The sequence below is a fragment of the Podarcis muralis genome, chromosome Z (assembly GCF_964188315.1).
Source record: "Podarcis muralis chromosome Z, rPodMur119.hap1.1, whole genome shotgun sequence".
Lineage (NCBI taxonomy): Eukaryota > Metazoa > Chordata > Lepidosauria > Squamata > Lacertidae > Podarcis > Podarcis muralis.
This window is the reverse complement of record NC_135673.1, coordinates 13,391,937-13,411,225: the sequence shown is the minus strand read 5'-3', so window position 1 is coordinate 13,411,225 and position 19,289 is coordinate 13,391,937. Positions and strand designations below refer to the sequence as shown.

Sequence of the window (19,289 nt, the reverse complement as noted above, 5' to 3'; positions counted from 1 at the left end):
TTATAGATCATTTCCCAGAAGGCCTTCACTTTTGGACAAGTCCACCAGAGGTGAAAGAATGTCCCTTCAGCCTCCTTACATTTCCAACATTTATTATCAGACAGGTGATATATTTTTGCAAGCTTGACTGGGGTCATGTACCACCTATAAATAATTTTCATAATATTTTCCTTCAAGGCATTACATGCCGTGAATTTCATTCCGGTGGTCAATAACCTTTCCCAGTCCTCAAACATGATGTTATACCCAATATCCTGAGCCCATTTTATCATGGCTGATTTGACTGTCTCATCCTGAGTGATTTTCTCTTCAACCTGCCCTCCATCCTCTTGCGGAAAACTCTTTGCCTGCCCTGCCCGTATCTCGTTTTTGCTTTTTAATTCCACACACGCACCCTTCGGACTTCGTGGCAATCGGGCGCACGGGTGCGTTTCCTAAGAGAGTGAGGACCCCCGCCTCCTCCCCACCTGCTCCCTCGCCAGCCAGCCAGCCGCGCTCCCTAGCCGGAGAGCCCCGGCCGTCCCCGTCGCGCAATCGGCTGGATCTCCCTTCAGCAGGCCGTGCTCACAACTCGGCCCAGGGACCCCCAGCAGCGGATCTCCGGCCCAGCTGAAGAATCCGGCAACAAGCCCCCTCCTCCCCAATCGCTCCGCCGAAATATGCTCCAAAACCCCCCAGATAGGCCGCCGGCCGCCAAGTCTCGTGGCGCCCTGAGCGAGGGTCTCTCCCCAACACCGCCACCTTGAACTGCGTTCTCCCGGCTACCCGAGCGAACCAGCTGCAGGACCCCGGTATGGGCCCCCCCAATATGTTTTAAAAGTCGGCGCCCCTGTACCCTTTACTCTAAAGTTTAAAAGATCTTCAAACTCTCATTTCCAAAAAAAAACCTGAATCCTTCCTGTTAGGTATTATGTCCATGGAAATTAAGAAAAACCACAGACCACTTTTTATGTATGAAACCACAGCAGCCAGGATTTTAATAGCAAGGAATTGGAAAGGTGTTGTTATAAATGCTATAACAGTGATATTATCCCCACAAAAACGGACTGGCAAGCAAAAATGATAGAAGATCTACAACTTGCCAGAACAACAGGGAGAATAAGAGGAAATTCAATACCAAGTGTTATCGGATAACATTTAAGGAAGATCTTAAAAATTAGTGGCGACGTTAATCTCCTGGCAGACCTAGAATGAATCTTGGAATATGGAGAATGTACATAGTAAAAGTTTATGGATATAAAACGAGAACGCTAAATAAGAAGAAAGAAATGTGTTTTGCCAGACCAAGTGTAAATAGCACAATGAGAAGAATCGGAAGGTAGCTACCTGCGCCTTCCTCGCCTTCTCCTCCTTCCCTCGATCTCCTCAGACGCGTCCCTTCTTCGCCCGGCGAGCGGAGGCGCCACCTCATTGGCCAGCCTCGAGCGAGCGTCACCCGCCCTCCCGCCTCCCTCTCCCAGAAACCAGCTTCCCATTGGTCCAGCCGTGTCCCCCTCCCTTTCCGTCAAACTTAAGAGTCCCGCCGCCAAACTCGCGGCAGCAACAGCTGATCGCTCGCTTCCCCGTGGACGCGTTTCTTCCCTCCGCGTGGAAGTTTGGCCCGTTTGGGGACCGCGAATGCCGCCGGCCGCTTTGGCTTGCTAGTTTCGCTTCCGCAGCCCCGCGCTTGCGCCATGGCAGAGAAGTTGCAGCCGCGCGCCTTGCGGCTCTCGCCTCCCGGCTTGGGCTTAGCCGAGGGGCGCGGGGAGCGAGGGGCCGTCAGGATGTCGGGGGACATGGATGAAGAAGACGAGGCCTTCCAGCTTCCGACGGGAGGGTGAGAATGCGGCGCCTCTCTGCGTGGGGGGAGATGCGGGGTGTGCGGGTGTCTTTGGGTCGGCGTGAGGGGGCGGGGCTGTGTGAGGGGACCATAGCTGTATGTGGGGCTGGTGCTGCATGTGGGTCTGGGGCAGCATGTGGGACTGGGTTGGGTGTGAGGCTGGGACTGTATGTGGTTCTGGGGCTGCATGTCGTTCTGGGGCTGTATGTGGGGCTGGGGCAGCATGTGCGTCTGGGGCTGCATGTGGGGCTGGGACTGTATGTGGGGCTGGGGCAGCATGTGGGACTAGAGCTGTATGTGGGGCTGGGGCAGCATGTGGGACTAGAGCTGTATGTGGGGCTGGGGCAGCATGTGGGGTTGGGGCAGCATGTGGGGCTGGGTGGGTGTGGGGCTGGGACTGTATGTGGTTCTGGGGCTGCATGTCGTTCTGGGGCTGTATTTGGGGCTGGGGCTGTATGTGGGGCTGGGGCAGCATGTGGGACTAGAGCTGTATGTGGGGCTGGGGCAGCATGTGGGACTAGAGTTGTATGTGGGGCTGGGGCAGCATGTGGGACTAGAGCTGTATGTGGGGCTGGGGCAGCATGTGGGACTAGAGCTGTATGTGGGGTTGGGGAAGCATTTGGGACTAGAGCTGTATGTGGGGCTGGGGCAGCATGTGGGTCTAGAGCTGCATGTGGGGCTGGGGCAGCATGTGGGACTAGAGCTGTATGTGGGGCTGGGGTGGGTGTGGTGCTGGGACTGCATGTGCTTCTGGGGCTGTATGTGGTTCTGGGGCTGTATGTGGGGCTGGGGCAGTACGTGGTTCTGGGGCTGCATGTGGGGCTGGGGCAGCATGTGGTACTAGAGCTGTATGTGGGGCTGGGGTGGGTGTGTGCAGGCTTGCGAAGGGTGATTCCTAGCATATGCAGAGAGCTTTGTCTGCAAATACGTGCTGTTAGGCGCTGAGAGAGAGGCGAAGTTCAGCAGAGCTAGGCGTCTTTGAGCCAGCAAGGTTCCTTATCTCTCTTTTTCCTTCTTTCTGTCTCTCTGCCTCACAGCGTTGCTTGTGAGGATGAGGACATGGATGAAGAAGACGAGGCCTTCCAGCTTCCGACGGGAGGGTGAGAATGCGGCGCCTCTCTGCGTGGGGGGAGATGCGGGGTGTGCGGGTGTCTTTGGGTCGGCGTGAGGGGGCGGGGCTGTGTGAGGGGACCATAGCTGTATGTGGGTCTGGGGCTGCATGTGGGGCTGGGGCAGACTGTGGGGCTGGGGCTGTATGTGGGGCTGGGGCAGCATGTGGGTCTGAGGCTGCATGTGGGGCTGGGACTGTATGTGGGGCTAGGGCAGCATGTGGGGCTGAGGTGGGTGTGGGGCTGGGACCGTATGTGGTTCTGGGGCTGCATGTGGGGCTGGGACTGTATGTGGGGCTGGGGCAGCATGTGGGACTAGAGCTGTATGTGCGGCTGGAGCAGCATGTGGGGTTGGGGCAGCATGTGGGGCTGGGGTGGGTGTGGGGCTGGGACTGTATGTGGTTCTGGGGCTGCATGTGGTTCTGGGGCTGTATGTGGTTCTGGGGTTGCATGTCGTTCTGGGGCTGTATGTGGGTCTGGGGCTGCATGTGGGACTAGAGCTGTATGTGGGTCTGGGGCTGCATGTGGGGCTAGGGCTACATGTGGGGCTGGGGCAGCATGTGGGACTAGAGCTGTATGTGGTTCTGGGGCTGCATGTGGGGCTGGGGTGGGGGGTGCAGGCTTGCAAAGGGTGATTCTGAGCACATGCAGAGGGGTTTGTCTGCAAATATGTGCTGTTAGGCGCTACAATCCTGAGGGCCAAAGGAACCCCACACCTTTTGTATAGTGAGGGAATATATTATGTTTTAGTAGTGGTTTGGGACTAGGAAGTTTGGCCCAAGGGTTAATGGGGAAAGGAGGATTATTCTTAAAAAGCAAGACACTGCAAATTGTGGACAAGATGGATTGTTTCAAGAAGTGGCAGAGAGATATTTCTAGATTTATCTGGCAGGGCAAAAAGCCCAGAATAAAATTTAAGATATTGACTGATGCAAAAGAAAGGGGGGGATTTGCACTGCCAGATTTTAAACTTTACTATGAATCAGCAGCTTTCTGCTGGTTAAAAGATTGGCTACTTCTTGAGAACACAGACATTTTGGATTTAGAAGGGTTTAATAATACGTTTGGGTGGCATGCATATTTGTGGTACGACAAGGTCAAAGCTCACAAAGCTTTTAAAAACCATATTGTCAGGAAAGCACTGTTTAATGTCTGGATAAGATATAAGGATTTGCTTGAAAAGAAATGGAGGCAAAAGCCGTGAAAAAACTTAATATGGAGTCTAAATGGCCGAAATACTGGGAAATCGTGGAACAAGAGGGTGACAAATTCAAATTACAGAGTTATGAGAAATTGAAAGATAAAGTGCGAGACTGGCTTCACTATCATCAAATAATGGAGGTGTTTAAGTTAGATAAGAAAAATGGTTTCCAGGTGGAAAAATCGAAATTGGAGACAGAATTGTTGGAGCCCAAAACTAAAAATTTGTCAAAAATGTATAACTTGCTGTTGGAATGGAATACACAGGATGAAACAGTTAAATCAGCTATGATCAAGTGGGCACAAGATATTGGTCATAGCATTATGTTTGAAGACTGGGAACGGTTATGGACCACCGGTATAAAATTTGCGGCATGTAATGCCTTAAAAGAAAATATTATGAAAATGATTTATAGGTGGTACATGACCCCAGTCAAGCTTGCAAAAATTTACCACTTGTCTGATAATAAGTGTTGGAAATGTAAAGAGACTGAAGGTACATTCTTTCACCTTTGGTGGACGTGCCCAAGGATTAAGGCTTTCTGGGAGAGGATTTATAATGAAATGAAAAAGTTATTTAAATATACATTTCTGAAGAAACCAGAGGCCTTTCTCCTGGGTATGGTCGGCCAATTGGTGACAAAGAAGGATAGAACATTTTTTATGTATGCTACAAGAGCAGCAAGAATACTCATCGCAAAGTATTGGAAGACAGAAGAATTACCCACCGTGGAAGAATGGCAGATGAACATTATAGACTATATGGGACTGGCAGAAATGACCGGCAGAATCCGAGACCAGGGAAAAGAGTCGGCGGAAGAAGATTGGAAGATATTTAAAGACTATCTTAAGAAATATTGTAAAATTGTTGAATGTTAGGACAACGTTGATTCTGAAATTAAGTGGTTGTTTGCTGTAACGATTATGTAAATATGAAAAGAAAGGTCAAAGATTTTAATAGAAACTAGGGGAAGGATTTGCTGAAGAGAACTGATCAGAGAGTAGAATGCAGTAAGGGGAGGTACGAGGAGGTCGGGAAAGTAAGTTTCATGAACTTAAGGGAAGGAAATTATACCTGTGGTCTTGTCTTTTTTTTTTTTTTTTTTTTTTGATGTATGCATTTTTTGGTCTTTTTTTCTTTTTTCTTTTTTTGTGATTTTTTGTAATTTTGTTATTTTTATGTTACACTAACTTTTGAAAAAAACAATAAATATTTAAAAAAATAAAATAAAAAGCAAGACTTATTTGGGGGTAGACTCCACTGAATTCAACTGAACTTCCCCATGAAGTTTGCTGATTTGCATACAAATGCCTGTTGCATGCCTGACTTCCGGGTTAGCGCCATCGGTAATGGCGGATTCCCTCTGTCTCTGAGGGACCAGCTCCACGGGATCGGGTCTGACCGCTGCAGCAAAGCGGGAACCCCTCTAAAAATCACAGGTGGGGGAAGCCTGTGAACGTGGGACTCAGCGGGCACCTTCAGCGCCCCCCCAATCTGCGAAGGAACCCTTTTTTGGGGGGGCTCCGGAGCGAAGCGGGGTGAGTGGCGCAGTGCTGTGAGTGGACTGCTTCTTCCGCGGAGCGAAGCTGCACAGCCGTTATTGGAGAGCGCTGACTTTTTCCTGGGACAATTTGGCTACAAAAAGCAACTACCCCTGAGTAGGAAAAAATTGGATTTAAACGAAGGAAAAGAGCTAATTCGGCACCGAAACGGGGAGGTATAAACAGGAAGTCCGCCTTCCGTTTCTTGTATATAGATCAAAGCAAAGAGACTGTAAGCTAAAACTGTGAAAGACGTCTTTAAAAGGACTCAAATCCTAACGTCAAACAGGAGATTTCCCCTCCGGATTGCAAGAGAGGAGGGGAAAAGGTTTGAACTGTATTTCCTTGCAAAAAAGAGAGGAAAGGAAGCTAAAATCCACCGCTTAGACCCTGGGAATGGACTGCCTTTAGACAATGAGAATGCCGTACTGTGAAAGACACTATTGGTAAATAGAGTGCTTTTGACAGCTAACTTTGCAAAAGAGATACAGTGTTTCTGGCTGACTTCTCCTGGTTTTAAAGTAACTTTAAAGTAACTGGAATTGAAACTGTCATTTTTTGGTGAATTGGGGGACTTAAAAAGTTTTTTTTTTTTAAAGTTACAAGATTGACTGTTACTGTGTCCCCCTAGAGGAAGTTGGATATTGTTACAAAAACAACTGGGCCAGGGGAATTTTCCACTTCATAACAAATCCTAGCTGTGGGACTGACCTTGGACTTAATCTAGTGTTATGGCAGATGGAAAAGAAAAGTCAGAGTTGCTCCAAGAGAAAACAATGAGGTCTGGTAAATCCTTTCATACAGATATTGGGCTACAGAGAAGAGCATCAGCATCTGGCTCTTCTGGAACACCTGGACCATCAGGGGCCGCACCTGTACAAGCGAAGTCAAAAGGAATGTCGTCTGAGGATGTTTTAGCTCTGGCACTAGGGAGAATTAATGAATCTTTGGAAAATTTAACCAAACAAGTAGCTGAAACAAACAAACAGGTAGCTGAAACAAACAAACAAACAAGTAGCTGAAGCATCAGTTAAAATTGACCAAAACACTACAAGCATAAATAACTTGGGACAGAAGGTGAATACCAATACAGAGACTATTGAGAAATTGCTTCAGGAATCTACTCAGACTCGAAAGACAGCTGAAGAAGCAAAGGAAATAGCAACTGCCACTGAAGAGAAGATACCACCGATACACAGGCAACTTGACGACTACAGGTTGATGTTTTCTATGATTGAATTGAAGGAGAAACAAACGAATTTGAGGATCAGGGCTGTACCTGAACTTGAGAAAGATAACTTGACTGACTTTCTTACGAAGGAATTTGCAGACTTCTGGCAACTAGACTTGGGGAAGGAAGAATTTAAGATAGTGAGTGCATTCAGGCTTGGAAGAGGAGGAAAGAACAAGGTGAGAGACTGCCTCATTACCCTTCGAACAAAAGAGGAGAGAGACAGAATCTTGAATCTGCATTTCCGAAAGACCTTGGAAATTCATCAGTCAAGTGTGGAGATATTTAAGGACATTCCGAAACATCTTTTGGATCTCAGGTTTAACTACGGAGACCTGGTCGCTTTGCTGAGAAGTAACAGAATCATTTTTAGGTGGGAATTCCCTCAAGGCCTGTCTTTTAAATACAAAGGGAGAAAGATAAAAATAAGATCACCTGACGACAAAGATAGATTTTTGAAAGATCACGGAGAAGACTTACAGAAAGAAGCGGAATCTGGAGAAGAGCCAACAGCACTGGAAAGAGGAATCTTAGACATAGCAAACCTATCTTTTGGTTTGCATGGTTCAGAGAAAGTGACACCACTGACAGAACAAGAACAAGCACTTGGCGCAGTTTGAGGAAAATAAAGTAACTACATTATGGCTCTGCAACTACTAAGTTGGAATTGTAACGGTCTAAACTCTCCCCGGAAAAGGGAAAATGTCTTTCACTTACTGAAAAAGGAACAATTGGACTTGATTTGCCTACAGGAAACACATGTGATAAGGCTACATAGAAAAGTATTGATTAACAAAAGACTGAGACAGGAGTTTATTTCATCTGACAAAGTTAAAAAAGAGGAGTAGTGATCTACGCAAAGGAGAGATTATCACCGAAATTTATTTTTAAAGATGACCAAGGAAGATTTGTGGCAATTGAAATTCAAATTTAAGGAGAGAAATTCTTGATAGTAGGAGTTTATGCACCGAATGAGGGGAAATCTGAATTCTTTAAAAAGTTGCATGAGACCTTAATGGACTACATGGATTATAACTTGATTTTGATGGGAGATATGAACGGAGTGGTATCTACAGATATGGATAAGGCACAAAGACAGGTAGTCACCAAGGATGGTAGACTACCGAAAACTTTCTTTGAGATGACAGATAATCTGGACTTAGTTGATATCTGGAGAACAAAGAATCCCTTGGGTAGAGAGGGAACTTTCTTTTCTGAAGCCAAAATGACATGGACCAGCATGACCAAATATGAATAACTAGAAGAATGGCACCAAAGATAAAGAAGGCGGAAATTTGTCCAAGAACTTGCTCCAACCATAATGCTGTGAAGATGGAGATGAAACTAATATCAACTGGCTCTTTTAGATGGAGGATGAATGACACCTTATTTAGAGATGAAAATGTGATTAAGAAGGCCCAAAAAACTATCAGAGACTATTTTGAGATAAATATGAACACTAATGTTGAAAAAAGAGTTATCTGGGACGCAAGCAAAGCCGTTATGAGAGGGTTCTTGATACAACAGAATGCAATAAAGAAGAGAAGTCTAAATGAGAAGAAAGACACAATTTTGGAGAAAATAAAAGAAAGTGAGAAGAAATTGAGAGCAAAACCAAAGTCGCAAGAGATTCTGAGAGAAATAAAGTTATATCAAGTACAATATATGAAAATGATGAATCAAGAAATAGAATGGAAAATTAAACAAATGAGACAAAAGACATTTGAATCAGCTAACAAATGTGGGAAATTGTTGGCTTGGCAAATGAAAAAAAGACAAAAATTAAATACTATTACATATTTAGAAGTGGAAGGAAAGAACATACAGAACCCAGCCGAGATTAAAAATTGTTTCCAGAGGTACTTTAAACAATTATACACACAAGGGCCACTGAAAGAAGCTGATATAGATCGATTTTTGAAGATAAATGGATTACAAAAAATTTCTCAAGAAAATAAATTAATGTTGAATTACAAAATATCTGAACAGGAAATAGAAGGTGCCATTCAGAACATGCAATTAGGCAAATCTCCAGGACCAGATGGACTGACTTCAAGATATTACAGAACTTTAAAAGAATGGTTAGTACAACCTTTAAAGGAAGTCTGTAATGAAATATTGGAAGGGAAAAAGGCACCAGAGTCGTGGAAAGAAGCGTACATTACACTTATACCGAAAACAGAAACTGAAAAAACCCAGCTTAAGAACTACTGCCCCATATCATTACTCAATGTGGATTACAAAATTTTTGCAGATATTTTGGCCAAGAGATTAAAAAAAGTGTTGATGGAAGAGATTCATAAAGACCAAGCAGGCGTTCTTCCGGGTAGACATTTGTCTGACAATTTGAGGAATATAATTAACATCTTGGAAAAGCTAGAAGTGAATATTAATACTAAGGCAGTTTTGATATTTGTGGACGCGGAGAAAGCCTTTGACAACATTTCTTGGAGTTTTATGAAGAAGAACCTTCAGGGGATGGGGGTGGGAGAAGGATTTGGAAATGGTATAAGTGCAATTTACTCTGAGCAAAAGGCTAAGTTAATTGTTAATAACGAGGTTACAGAGGAATTTAAGATAGAAAAAGAAACACGACAAGGTTGCCCAATTTCTCCATTGCTTTTTATATCAGTCCTGGAGGTTTTGCTGAATATGATTAGAAGGGACCAGTTGGTTAAAGGTGTACAAGTCGGAGCTAAACAGTATAAACTGAGAGCATTTGCAGACAATCTACTACTGACATTACAGGAGCCAGAATCTAGTACCAAAAGAGTTTTGGAACTGATTCAAGATTTTGGCCAGGTTGCAGGATTTAAATTGAATAAACTAAAAACAAAGGTTTTAGAGAAAAATTTAACAGCGATTGAAAGAGAGAGGTTTCAGAATGTGACAGGTTTAACAGTGGTTAAGAAGTGAAATACCTGGGGATTAACATGACAGCTAAAAATGGGAATTTATTTAAAGACAATTATGAAAAATGCTAGACGGAAGTGAAAAAAGATTTAGAAATCTGGTCAAATTTGAAGCTTTCATTGTTAGGCCGTATTGCTGCTATAAAGATGAATGTATTGCCAAGAATGTTATTTTTGTTTCAAACATTGCAAATTTTGGACAAAATAGATTGTTTCAAGAAGTGGCAGAGAGATATTTCTAGATTTGTCTGGCAGGGCAAGAAGCCCAGAATAAAATTTAAAATATTAACAGATGCAAAGGAAAGGGGTGGATTTGCCCTGCCAGACCTTAAACTTTATTATGAATCAGCAGCTTTCTGCTGGTTGAAAGAATGGCTACTCCTTGAAAACACAGACATTTTGGATCTGGAAGGTTTTAATAATGTATTTAGATGGCATGCATATCTGTGGTATGACAAGGTCAAAGCACATAAAGCATTTAAAAACCATATTGTCAGGAAAGCACTGTTTAATGTCTGGATAAGATATAAGGATTTGCTTGAAAATAAAACCCCAAGGTGGTTGTCACCGATGGAAGCGAAGGCTCAGAAAAAACTCAATATAGAGGCCAAATGGCCGAAATATTGGGAAATTTTGGAACAAGTGGGAGACAAACTGAAATTGCAGAGTTATGAAAAATTAAAAAACAAAGTGCGAGATTGGCTTCATTATTATCAAATAATGGAGGCATACAATTTGGACAAAAAAATTGGATTCCAGGTGGAAAAATCAAAATTGGAAACAGAACTGTTAGATCCCAAAACTAAGACTTTGTCAAGAATGTATAACTTGCTGTTGAAATGGAATACGCAGGATGAAACGGTGAAATCTGCTAAGATTAAGTGGTCTCAAGATGTTGGACATAACATTATGATGGCTGACTGGGAACAGTTATGGACCACAGGTATGAAGTTTACGGCATGTAATGCCTTAAGAGAGAATATTATGAAAATGATATACAAGTGGTACATGACTCCAGTCAAGCTTGCAAAAATCTATCATCTGCCCGATAATAAGTGTTGGAAATGTAAAGAAACTGAAGGTACATTCTTTCACCTTTGGTGGACATGCCCAAGGATTAAGGCTTTCTGGGAGATGATATATAATGAAATGAAAAAGGTATTTAAATATACCTTCTTGAAGAAACCAGAGGCCTTTCTCCTGGGCATCGTAGGCCAATTGGTGCCAAAAACGGATAGAACTTTCTTTATGTATGCCACGACAGCAGCAAGAATACTTATTGCAAAGTATTGGAAGACAGAAGAATTACCCACCCTGGAAGAATGGCAGATGAAGGTGATGGACTATATGGAACTGGCAGAAATGACCGGCAGAATCCGAGACCAGGGAGAAGAGTCGGTGGAAGAAGATTGGAAGAAATTTAAAGACTATCTACAGAAATATTGTAAAATTAATGAATGTTAGAATGATGTTGGATAAAATGTTAAGTGGTTTTTAGCTATAACGCTATAAGGAATATGAAAAAATGGATTATTAACAGGTAAAAATTTAATGGTATAATATTTTAAGATTAAAGACTAGGATAAACAAAGAGGGAAAGGATTTGCTGAACTAATAAATTGAATTGGAATACAAAAAAGGGAGGTGTGAGGAGGTCTGGGAAACAAGCAAATGAAAAATAAGTGATGGAAAGATGGAATTGTTTTTTAACTATTTTTATTTTGTATTTTGTATTTTTCTTTTTCCTTTTTTCATTCTGTAAAATTCCAATAAATATCTTTAAAAAAAACAACAAATGCCTGTTGCCTGTGCTGTGGTGAAATATTTTCCCTTTTCCTAATTCTAGCTTTCTGTTTCCACTTCTTCTGTGCTGATGTTACACTGAGAGAGAGTCACAAAGTGAGCTTCATCTCCAAGTGAGGATCTGAACCCAGATCTCCCAGGTCACAATTTGGAATTCTAACTCCTGCCCTAAAGTGGGTGCCAGTAACAGGACTGAATGGAGGTGTTTTGGGGTCTTAGATTCCTTTTACAAAAGGAACCCTAAGAAAGATTTCTAGTGCCCTTTACACTGTGACATTTTAGGTGTTCAAAATAAGGGCACTGCACTGCTGCTTTTGGCAACACTGGCAGTGAGCAGAGGTCAGAGTGACATATAGCCAGTGGGAGTTCTAGTTCAGAAATTTATGGAGAACTGCAGATGCCCCCCCCCCAATATTCAAAATATAGTCCGGCCCCCCACAAGGTTTGGGGGACAATGGACTGCCCCCCTGATTAAAAAGTTTGCTGACCCCTGACCTATGTCTTCCCAGAATGTCACTCTCCCCAGAAGGGGAAGCCAAGCTCACAATCTCTGTTCTGCTCGCTTCTTTTGGGAGCCCCTCAAACATGCATGTTGCCACTTGTGGTTTTTCTCTAGCTGGAATCCTAGAGGAACTGCTTAGGGATGATACAGGATGGATTTTCGTATCTCTCACAAGGTCATGCAGCCATTCCAGAGGATTGCTGTTGTGCAAACGCAGAATTGCCTTTGGAAACCTTAGCTGTTTAATTCACTTACTTTGCTGATGCTTCAGGATGGAAAAGAGAGGGGAGGGGTAATGACACGAGAAAACAGCAGCCAACATTGAATGGGTGGGAGCTGGAGAACCGACTGGGGCACTTCAACAGCGATGTCAGACCCAGGGCGAACAGAGTACCTTTGGCAGGCAGTCCACGGGTTTGTTTCATCCGGACCAGCTGTTTGGGGTGCTGTCAGGCATTTAAAATGGGCACTTCACCCCTTGGATATTTTTGCTTGCTGTTCAGTATAGCATGGAGTTTGGGGCTAAGTCTGTAAATTTAATGTTTGAAGATACTTGGTCTTAGTGTTTATTCGTTTGTTTTAATCTGCAAGTTTCTAGCTCTCAGGAGTGCAGGGAAGTGGGCTAGGATGTGGGGTAACTGGTATGTTTCTGCTCCTAGAACAACCCTGAGATGAGATACTTCTGAATGTCTGTAGGGAAAACCACTTGTGTTCAGCCAGGTTTATTCCCTCTCCCCACATTCCTGGCTATGAATCTACCTGTGTGGGGAAAGGGTAAACTGCAAGGGCAGGGCTTGTATCTTTGCAATAATGGATTCCTTTAAATTTTTGTTTTGTTTACTAGGTTCTATAAAAGCTTGGGTGCACTAATTTGGCAGCAGTCTTTTCAGTTTTAGGGACTTTGTAGTTTAGTAAAAGCAAGTAAGAGATAATGTGATAGAAGTTTATCAAATTAGGCATGGCATGGAGAAAGTGGATAGGGAACAATTTCTCTCCCTCTTGTGAACATCCGATGAAGCTGAATGTTGGAAGACCTTCAGGAAAGGCAAAAGAAAGTACTTTCTCACACCATGCACAGTTAAACTACAGAACTGTCCCACAAGAGGCAGGAATGGCCACCAACTTGGGTGACTTTAAAAGAGGATTAGAAAAATTCAGGGAGGAGAAGGCTAGCAATGTTAATCACCGTGGCTGTGCTCACCAAGTTGGTGGCAGCAGGGCTTCTGAATAACTGTTGCTGGAGACCACAGGAGGGGGGAGGCCTCTTGTGCTTGGGTTCTGTTGGCTACTGTAAGAACAGAATGCTGGATTCGCTGGGCCTTGGGCCAGATCCTGCAGGCTTTTCTTTTGTTCTTAAGAGAGGTTATAGAAACTTGATAGGAAAAAGAAGGGATTGTCTCCAACTAAGTTCTGCTTAGAGAAGACTCACAATGTGTCTACTCCTTTAGGTAAAGGGACCCCTGACCATTAGGTCCAGTCATGACCAACTCTGGGGTTGCGGCGCCCATCTCACTTTATTGGCCGAGGGAGCCGGCGTACAGGTTCCAGGTCATGTGGCCAGCATCCTAATCACTGACAGAATTCTAGTTTTTGAATCCATTACCCTCTGGTCTTTGGGGAAGGCTGCAACAAAATCGCCAACCTGCAGTGAAACATGAGCATCTGTGAATGAAGTGAATGGTTACTTTTTTTTCTGCCCAGGACCAGGCTGGCCTCTGTCTTTGAACAGGATCAGACAGCTACAGAATCTGGAAATCCAAGGCCATCCAAGCGGGCCAAAATTAGTCATCCAGCTACCGGTAAGTAAACTGTTCACAATGCCTAGGAACATAAGATGAGCCCTTGTGGACCAGGGCAGTGGCCCATCTAGTCCAACCTTTGGTTCTGAAGCCCCACAGAATCAACTGGGTTGGTCAACTCCCGAGTAGCGCTGGGGAGAGACCCCTGACCAGGGCCCCCAGAAAGGTGCTGGTGGTCTGTATTCACCACACTGAGGAAGATGGACCCAGTGGTTTGACACCATACAAGGCAACTTCCTGTTTTTCATTAATCTGAGCAACTGGCTTGGTCCCAAGACAAGAGAGCTAACTTGGCCTGATGTTTGCAAGCAATGTTCTGTTTGCAACAGAGCACTTACCCTTCTCATGTGCTGCTCCAGCTGCAGGTCTGTCTACCCAGAAGCATCCTCCTGCAGCTGCTGCTGCTTCACCCACTGCTGTGCCCGCTGCTGCTCCTGCGTCCACTGCAGCAGTGCAGTCAGTCTTCTTCGCTACAGTTGTTCATGCATATTTGTTGTGAGTACTACAGTAGAGGGGATGAGCTGCAGTGTGTTCTTGCTACCCAAGTCCTGTGCTCACATCTTTTGCAATCATCTCTCGATCTTGCCTGGCTTCTTCGGAAAGAGGTGGAACTGAACAACAGTTGGGGGTGGTCGATTAGGGCGAATGGGGCACCGCCTCCCCAACCTCAGCCTGCCCCCACCTGCCTGTTGTTGTTTTTTTACTTCCAGCCAATCAGGCTGTGGATATCATTGACTCTGGCTCAATGTGCTGTTGATTTCCTTTCCTTATGCCACACCAGTGAAAGCAGGTCCAGTAGGACGGCACCCCCTCATTCTGCCCTCAGCTGGCTCCCACCTGCCTGCCTTCTTACGTCCAACCGATCCAGAGGGCAGGACTTCCTGTCAGCTTCCTCTTCCCCCTCAGTCTCCATGCTGCCATGGTAGAACACAGCAGGGAGGAGGATGGGGACAGCCCTAGACTTAGCTGGCCCTTCTTGTCGTTGGCTCTGGTGCCACCTAGAGTTGGGCTCCCTGCATTCACCCCAATGAGGCACTAGCCAACACCGAACTGAAATGAGGATAGAGACCTCCTGGGATGGGGAGCTTGTGGGCTGATAAAATGTTGCTGGGCTGCTACCGCCCACCCCCCACATCACCCCTCACCATTGGCCAGATGGCCTGGGCTGATGGGAGTTAAACAACCCCTGGGAAGTCTTTGTAAAGAGCTGCTTAATATAACCCATGGGGTTGGCATGGTGGCAACAATTGTGGGAAGCTAAGAGGTGTTCTCTTCTCATTCCAGTACCAATGGGAAATATGTGAAACATGGCAAGTATGGAGCAGCTGTAGTGGGCAGCAATGAAACCAAGGAGGTAAGAGGAGGAGGTGTGGTGTCTTGAAGTAGCCTGGCCTTCTGTCATTCATCCTGCTGTCCTCCAGATGTTTGGGACTACAGCTGCTGTTGGTCCTAAACATCTGGAGGATACCGGGTTGATGTAGCTTGGGCTAAGGAAATGCTTCCCTTTGTCTGAATCCTGGTTTCCTGATGGTGTCTTACTCTGGAAGTTGCTGTTTTGGCTCCTGTTTCTTTCTGCCCAATCAGCTCACAAGGGTTATAGCTCCCATTTTTCTTATTCTGACCTCACTTCTCTACAAAAGGTATTCTCAGCAGGGAAGGGGCTGTCACTCAGCAACACAGCATCCACTTTGCAAACAGAAGCTCCCAACTCCAATCGCTAGCTCCTCTGGGTAGGGCTGGGGACACTGCTGCCGGTCAGAGTAGGCAGTCCTGAGCTAGAGAAACCAGTGGTTTGATTCAGTCTGAGGCAGCTCCCTGTGCTCTCATTTAACTAGAACCATGTGGACTAGAATCTTGACAAAAGAAGGGCCTAGGGGATATTGTGTGCGGAGTGGATAGAGGGTGGTAAGACGGTAACTTTGTCGTGGCTTGAAAAATCAATAAAGGTTCCCACCACACTCAAAAAAGGAAGGGGGTTTCAGCAGCTTATGTTGGAAAAGGGATTCAGTTTTTCCAGCCTCTGTCCTTTTCAGCTCAGTCAGTAGCTCTTCAGTGGTTTGTTCTGCCCCACTTTGCTATGAAAGGATTCACAGGTGTTTTACAATCAACAGATAAAATATGTCAGGAAACATATGCGTTTATTCCAGGAAGACTCTGGTATGATTGCCTTGTCCTCCTGCGCCGTTGCAGGTGAGGGTGGTGGGACAGGATAAAACACTGGGATGTCATTCTCGTTTAGCTAATTAGGCAGAAAAGGACAGATCTCACCCCTTGGTTTGTCCAGGTGTAGGGAGCCTTTGGTTCTCCAGATGTCACTGAACGACAGCTCCCATCATCCCTCTCCACTGGCCATGCTGGCAAGAGCCAATGGGTGTTGTAGCTCAGCACCAAAGGCTCCCCACGCCTGCTCCACTGTAATGAAGTCACTCCACATGTAATTAAGCCAGGCAGCTGCAACCAAAGCAATTCCTACGATGAACATCTCTGATGTATTTGTATGTTAATGTGTCATTTGGGTGTTGGGGTGCTGTGGAAATGTTACCTGGTATAAGAAGAGCTCCAGGTGCTTTTGAAAAGAGCCAGCTCCGTAGTTTTTGGTTCCTCACTTTTGCTCTTGTTTTCTTCTGTCCTTCCGTCTCTTGTGGAATCCAGTACAAAGTGCTTCTTTATATCACCCAGCTGCAGCAGATTGCGACTGCCAGCATCCATGCCTCTTTTGTATTCACGGTAAGCTTTGACGTTAAGACCTGCAAGGACCATGGCATAGGCTGAAGCTAAGCAGAATTCTTTGGTGGTTTGAAATGCACATTGCATATGAGGTCTCAGCTGTGGTCAATTAATTTCAGTGGGTCTGCTTTGAGTAGGGCTAATGCTTGTTGCAACCCATTAGATTTGAATAGTGTTAGATCCAAGGGCCCCCTCTATGGTTAAAACACTTACCTAGAGGTAAAAAAGTAAAGTAGATGACATTCTGCCCTCTGTGCTCCTGTAGCTTACATCCCATGGGGTAGCCCTCCACCCCGAAGTCCTATAGCATTTTTCCATTTCTAAACATGACACACTACAGACGTTGATGTTTTGTGTGTGTACTTAGAGTACACTCACTGAAATTAATGCACCAAAGTTCATCATGTCCATCAATTTTCATGGGTCTGCTCTGAGTAGGGCTAACATTGGGACACAACCCAAAGTCTTTAGCAAGACCCATCAGGAAGAAAGTTGTTTGGAGCAGAGGCTGTCTGCTGCTCAGAATTCCACTTCCTCCTTTCTCTTTCCGCAGGTGCAGCCCAACAACTACTGCACATTTTATGATGATCAGAGGCAGAATTGGTCCATCATGTTTGACTCAGAAATGGCGGCTGTGCACTTCAGTAAACAGGTGCCAGAGGCGTGCATTGCATTTCGGGGTGGGGGGGTTGCTGACCTGCAGACACTGAACTAGTGTTCGTGGGAGGTCAGCTCTCTTGCATCAGTCGCCAGATGCTTTCTCTGCCAACCACTAAGAAGCATCCAGGGAGGGCAAGGAATGGTGGTGTAGCCAGTTAGGGCCTTTTCAGGCCCCTGGGGTCTTCAGCCAGTGCTGCGCTGGGCCAGATTGCATAGGTGCGGATGACAATGCAGGCTAATGACACAAAGGGCTTGGTTCTTCCTCCTTGCAGCTGTGCATTGCCAAGTATAACAGCAGCCAATCTCCTGACTCGGTGCTGTGCCAGGATCTTGTTCTCGGAGACGGCCAAGGTGTGGCGACTGGAGATGTCCTGGAGATCACTTTTACAGGCTGGCTGTTCCAGAACGGTAGTCTTGGGCAGGTGAGACCTGGCAGAGGGGGTGGCTGGGGATGATGAGGTTGGAAGTCTCTAGCAGCACTGCATGGCCACAGCTTTCCCACTCCTGGTTTATAGATTGCATACAGCCCTTTTCTCCCACAACCCCATCCTTTTGCCTTTCAATAACATTGCAAGGAAATGAAACAGGAGAGGGACTTGGTGAGGCTCACCCAGCTTGCTTCACAGCTCAATGTGCATTTGACCCCAACCATGCTTTTCCATGGGGGTTGCATTGGTTGCTCTCCAGAGGTGGGGCCTTGCCCAGCCTTGCCGCCCTTTCTCAATTGGGGATGCTGGGGAGGGAACCCAGGACCTTCTTCCTGGGAAGCACATGCTGTTGGGTCCTAAGCTACACCTGTCTCCAAGGTGTAGATCCTATTTCTCAACCATAATTCTACCCAATCTGCAACATGGGAGGCACCGCTAGGTAGGGGATTCAACATGGAAAGCTGCCTTGCACTGCATCAGGCCACTGGTCTAGGTTGGCATCGCCCACATTGAGTGGCAGTAGCTCTCCAGGCTTTCAAGCAAAAGCCCTTCCCTGACCTACTTGGAGTTGCCAGGCTTGAACCTGGAACCTTCTGCCTGCAAAACAGGTGCTGTGTCCCTGAGCTGTGCCCCGTCCTTTGATACTCATTGCTGTTGGCTCAGCAGTGGGAGTAGCGGAACGTGAACCTATTATCTTCTGCATTAAAAGTAATTTCACCCCATTGTCCTTCCACTTTTGGAACAGGTTTTCGACTCAAATATATACAACGCAAAGCTGCTGCGTGTGAAGCTAGACTCTAGTAAAATCATCCAGGTAAGATAGCGCTATCTTCCCACTGAAGTGCAAGGTCCCAGTTAGCGATTCTTGCCTCCACTTCCACATCTAAGCAGAGTTCAGCAGCCCGGGCTGTGTGGAAGGCTGAATAGCAGTGATGTTTTTTGAGCTCAGACCCAGATCAAATGGCTTCCTCAAGAACAGCAGGCAGTTAGCTGTCCCAGCTTGTCTACACTTGCCAGGATCTGCTGGAGTGGGAGGCCCAAACAGGGTCCTCTGCAAAATTCCTGATCCTGCCCTACTGGTCAGTCAGGCTTGGCCTTTCTTTACAGGTGGGGTGGGGAACCTCAGGCCCAGCAGGGACTGAAACTGGCCCTCAGGATTCACCCCAGGCCATGCCCCTCGCCAAGCCTGCTCTGTGGCCTGGACCAAAACAGTCCTGGACCTCCAATGTTGCCTCTTGCTGTCCTGGATGAGAGAGAGGGGGGAGTGTGTGTGGGTGTCTAAGGTAGCCTATTGTACAAAGGGAAAAATTGCATTCGTTGCCCCTCCCACTTTCCCCTTTTGCCCCGCCCACTCCTGGCATGCTCCTCCCCACCAAGAAGGTTTCCCCAGAGGGAATGGTTTTCATCCCTGCTTTAAACTACAGTACTGTCCTCAAGAGTGCAAGAGAACTGTCAGTATTCCTGTGCCCTACTCTCGACCAGCCTTTACCAACCTGACAAACATACACACAGATGCTGTTGGCCCTTAGCGAAGGCGGTCACCCAAACCTGTTTTCT

The 19,289-nt window shown here is 45.9% G+C and overlaps 2 protein-coding genes across 8 annotated transcripts in view; both read left to right on the top strand.

Moving 5' to 3' along the window:
- LOC114589172 (FK506-binding protein 15-like) overlaps positions 1-19,289 on the top strand; it is an 82,970-nt gene that overhangs the window by 46,074 nt on the left and 17,607 nt on the right. The gene's annotated exons all lie outside the window — the stretch shown is intronic.
- LOC144326154 (FK506-binding protein 15-like) lies at positions 1,486-19,237 on the top strand. 2 transcript variants are annotated; one of them, XM_077922370.1, is made up of 9 exons: positions 1,488-1,816; positions 2,857-2,919; positions 13,820-13,917; positions 14,277-14,412; positions 15,202-15,271; positions 16,570-16,644; positions 17,198-17,296; positions 17,577-17,726; positions 18,478-19,235. In XM_077922370.1, exons 1-9 carry the CDS (start codon positions 1,674-1,676, stop codon positions 18,553-18,555), a joined length of 912 nt encoding a protein of 303 aa, XP_077778496.1. In that variant the 5' UTR covers positions 1,488-1,673; the 3' UTR covers positions 18,556-19,235. The 2 variants fall into 2 exon arrangements, with proteins under 2 accessions (XP_077778497.1, XP_077778496.1); XM_077922371.1 differs by lacking the exon at positions 2,857-2,919 and having other exon boundaries at positions 1,486-1,816; positions 18,478-19,237.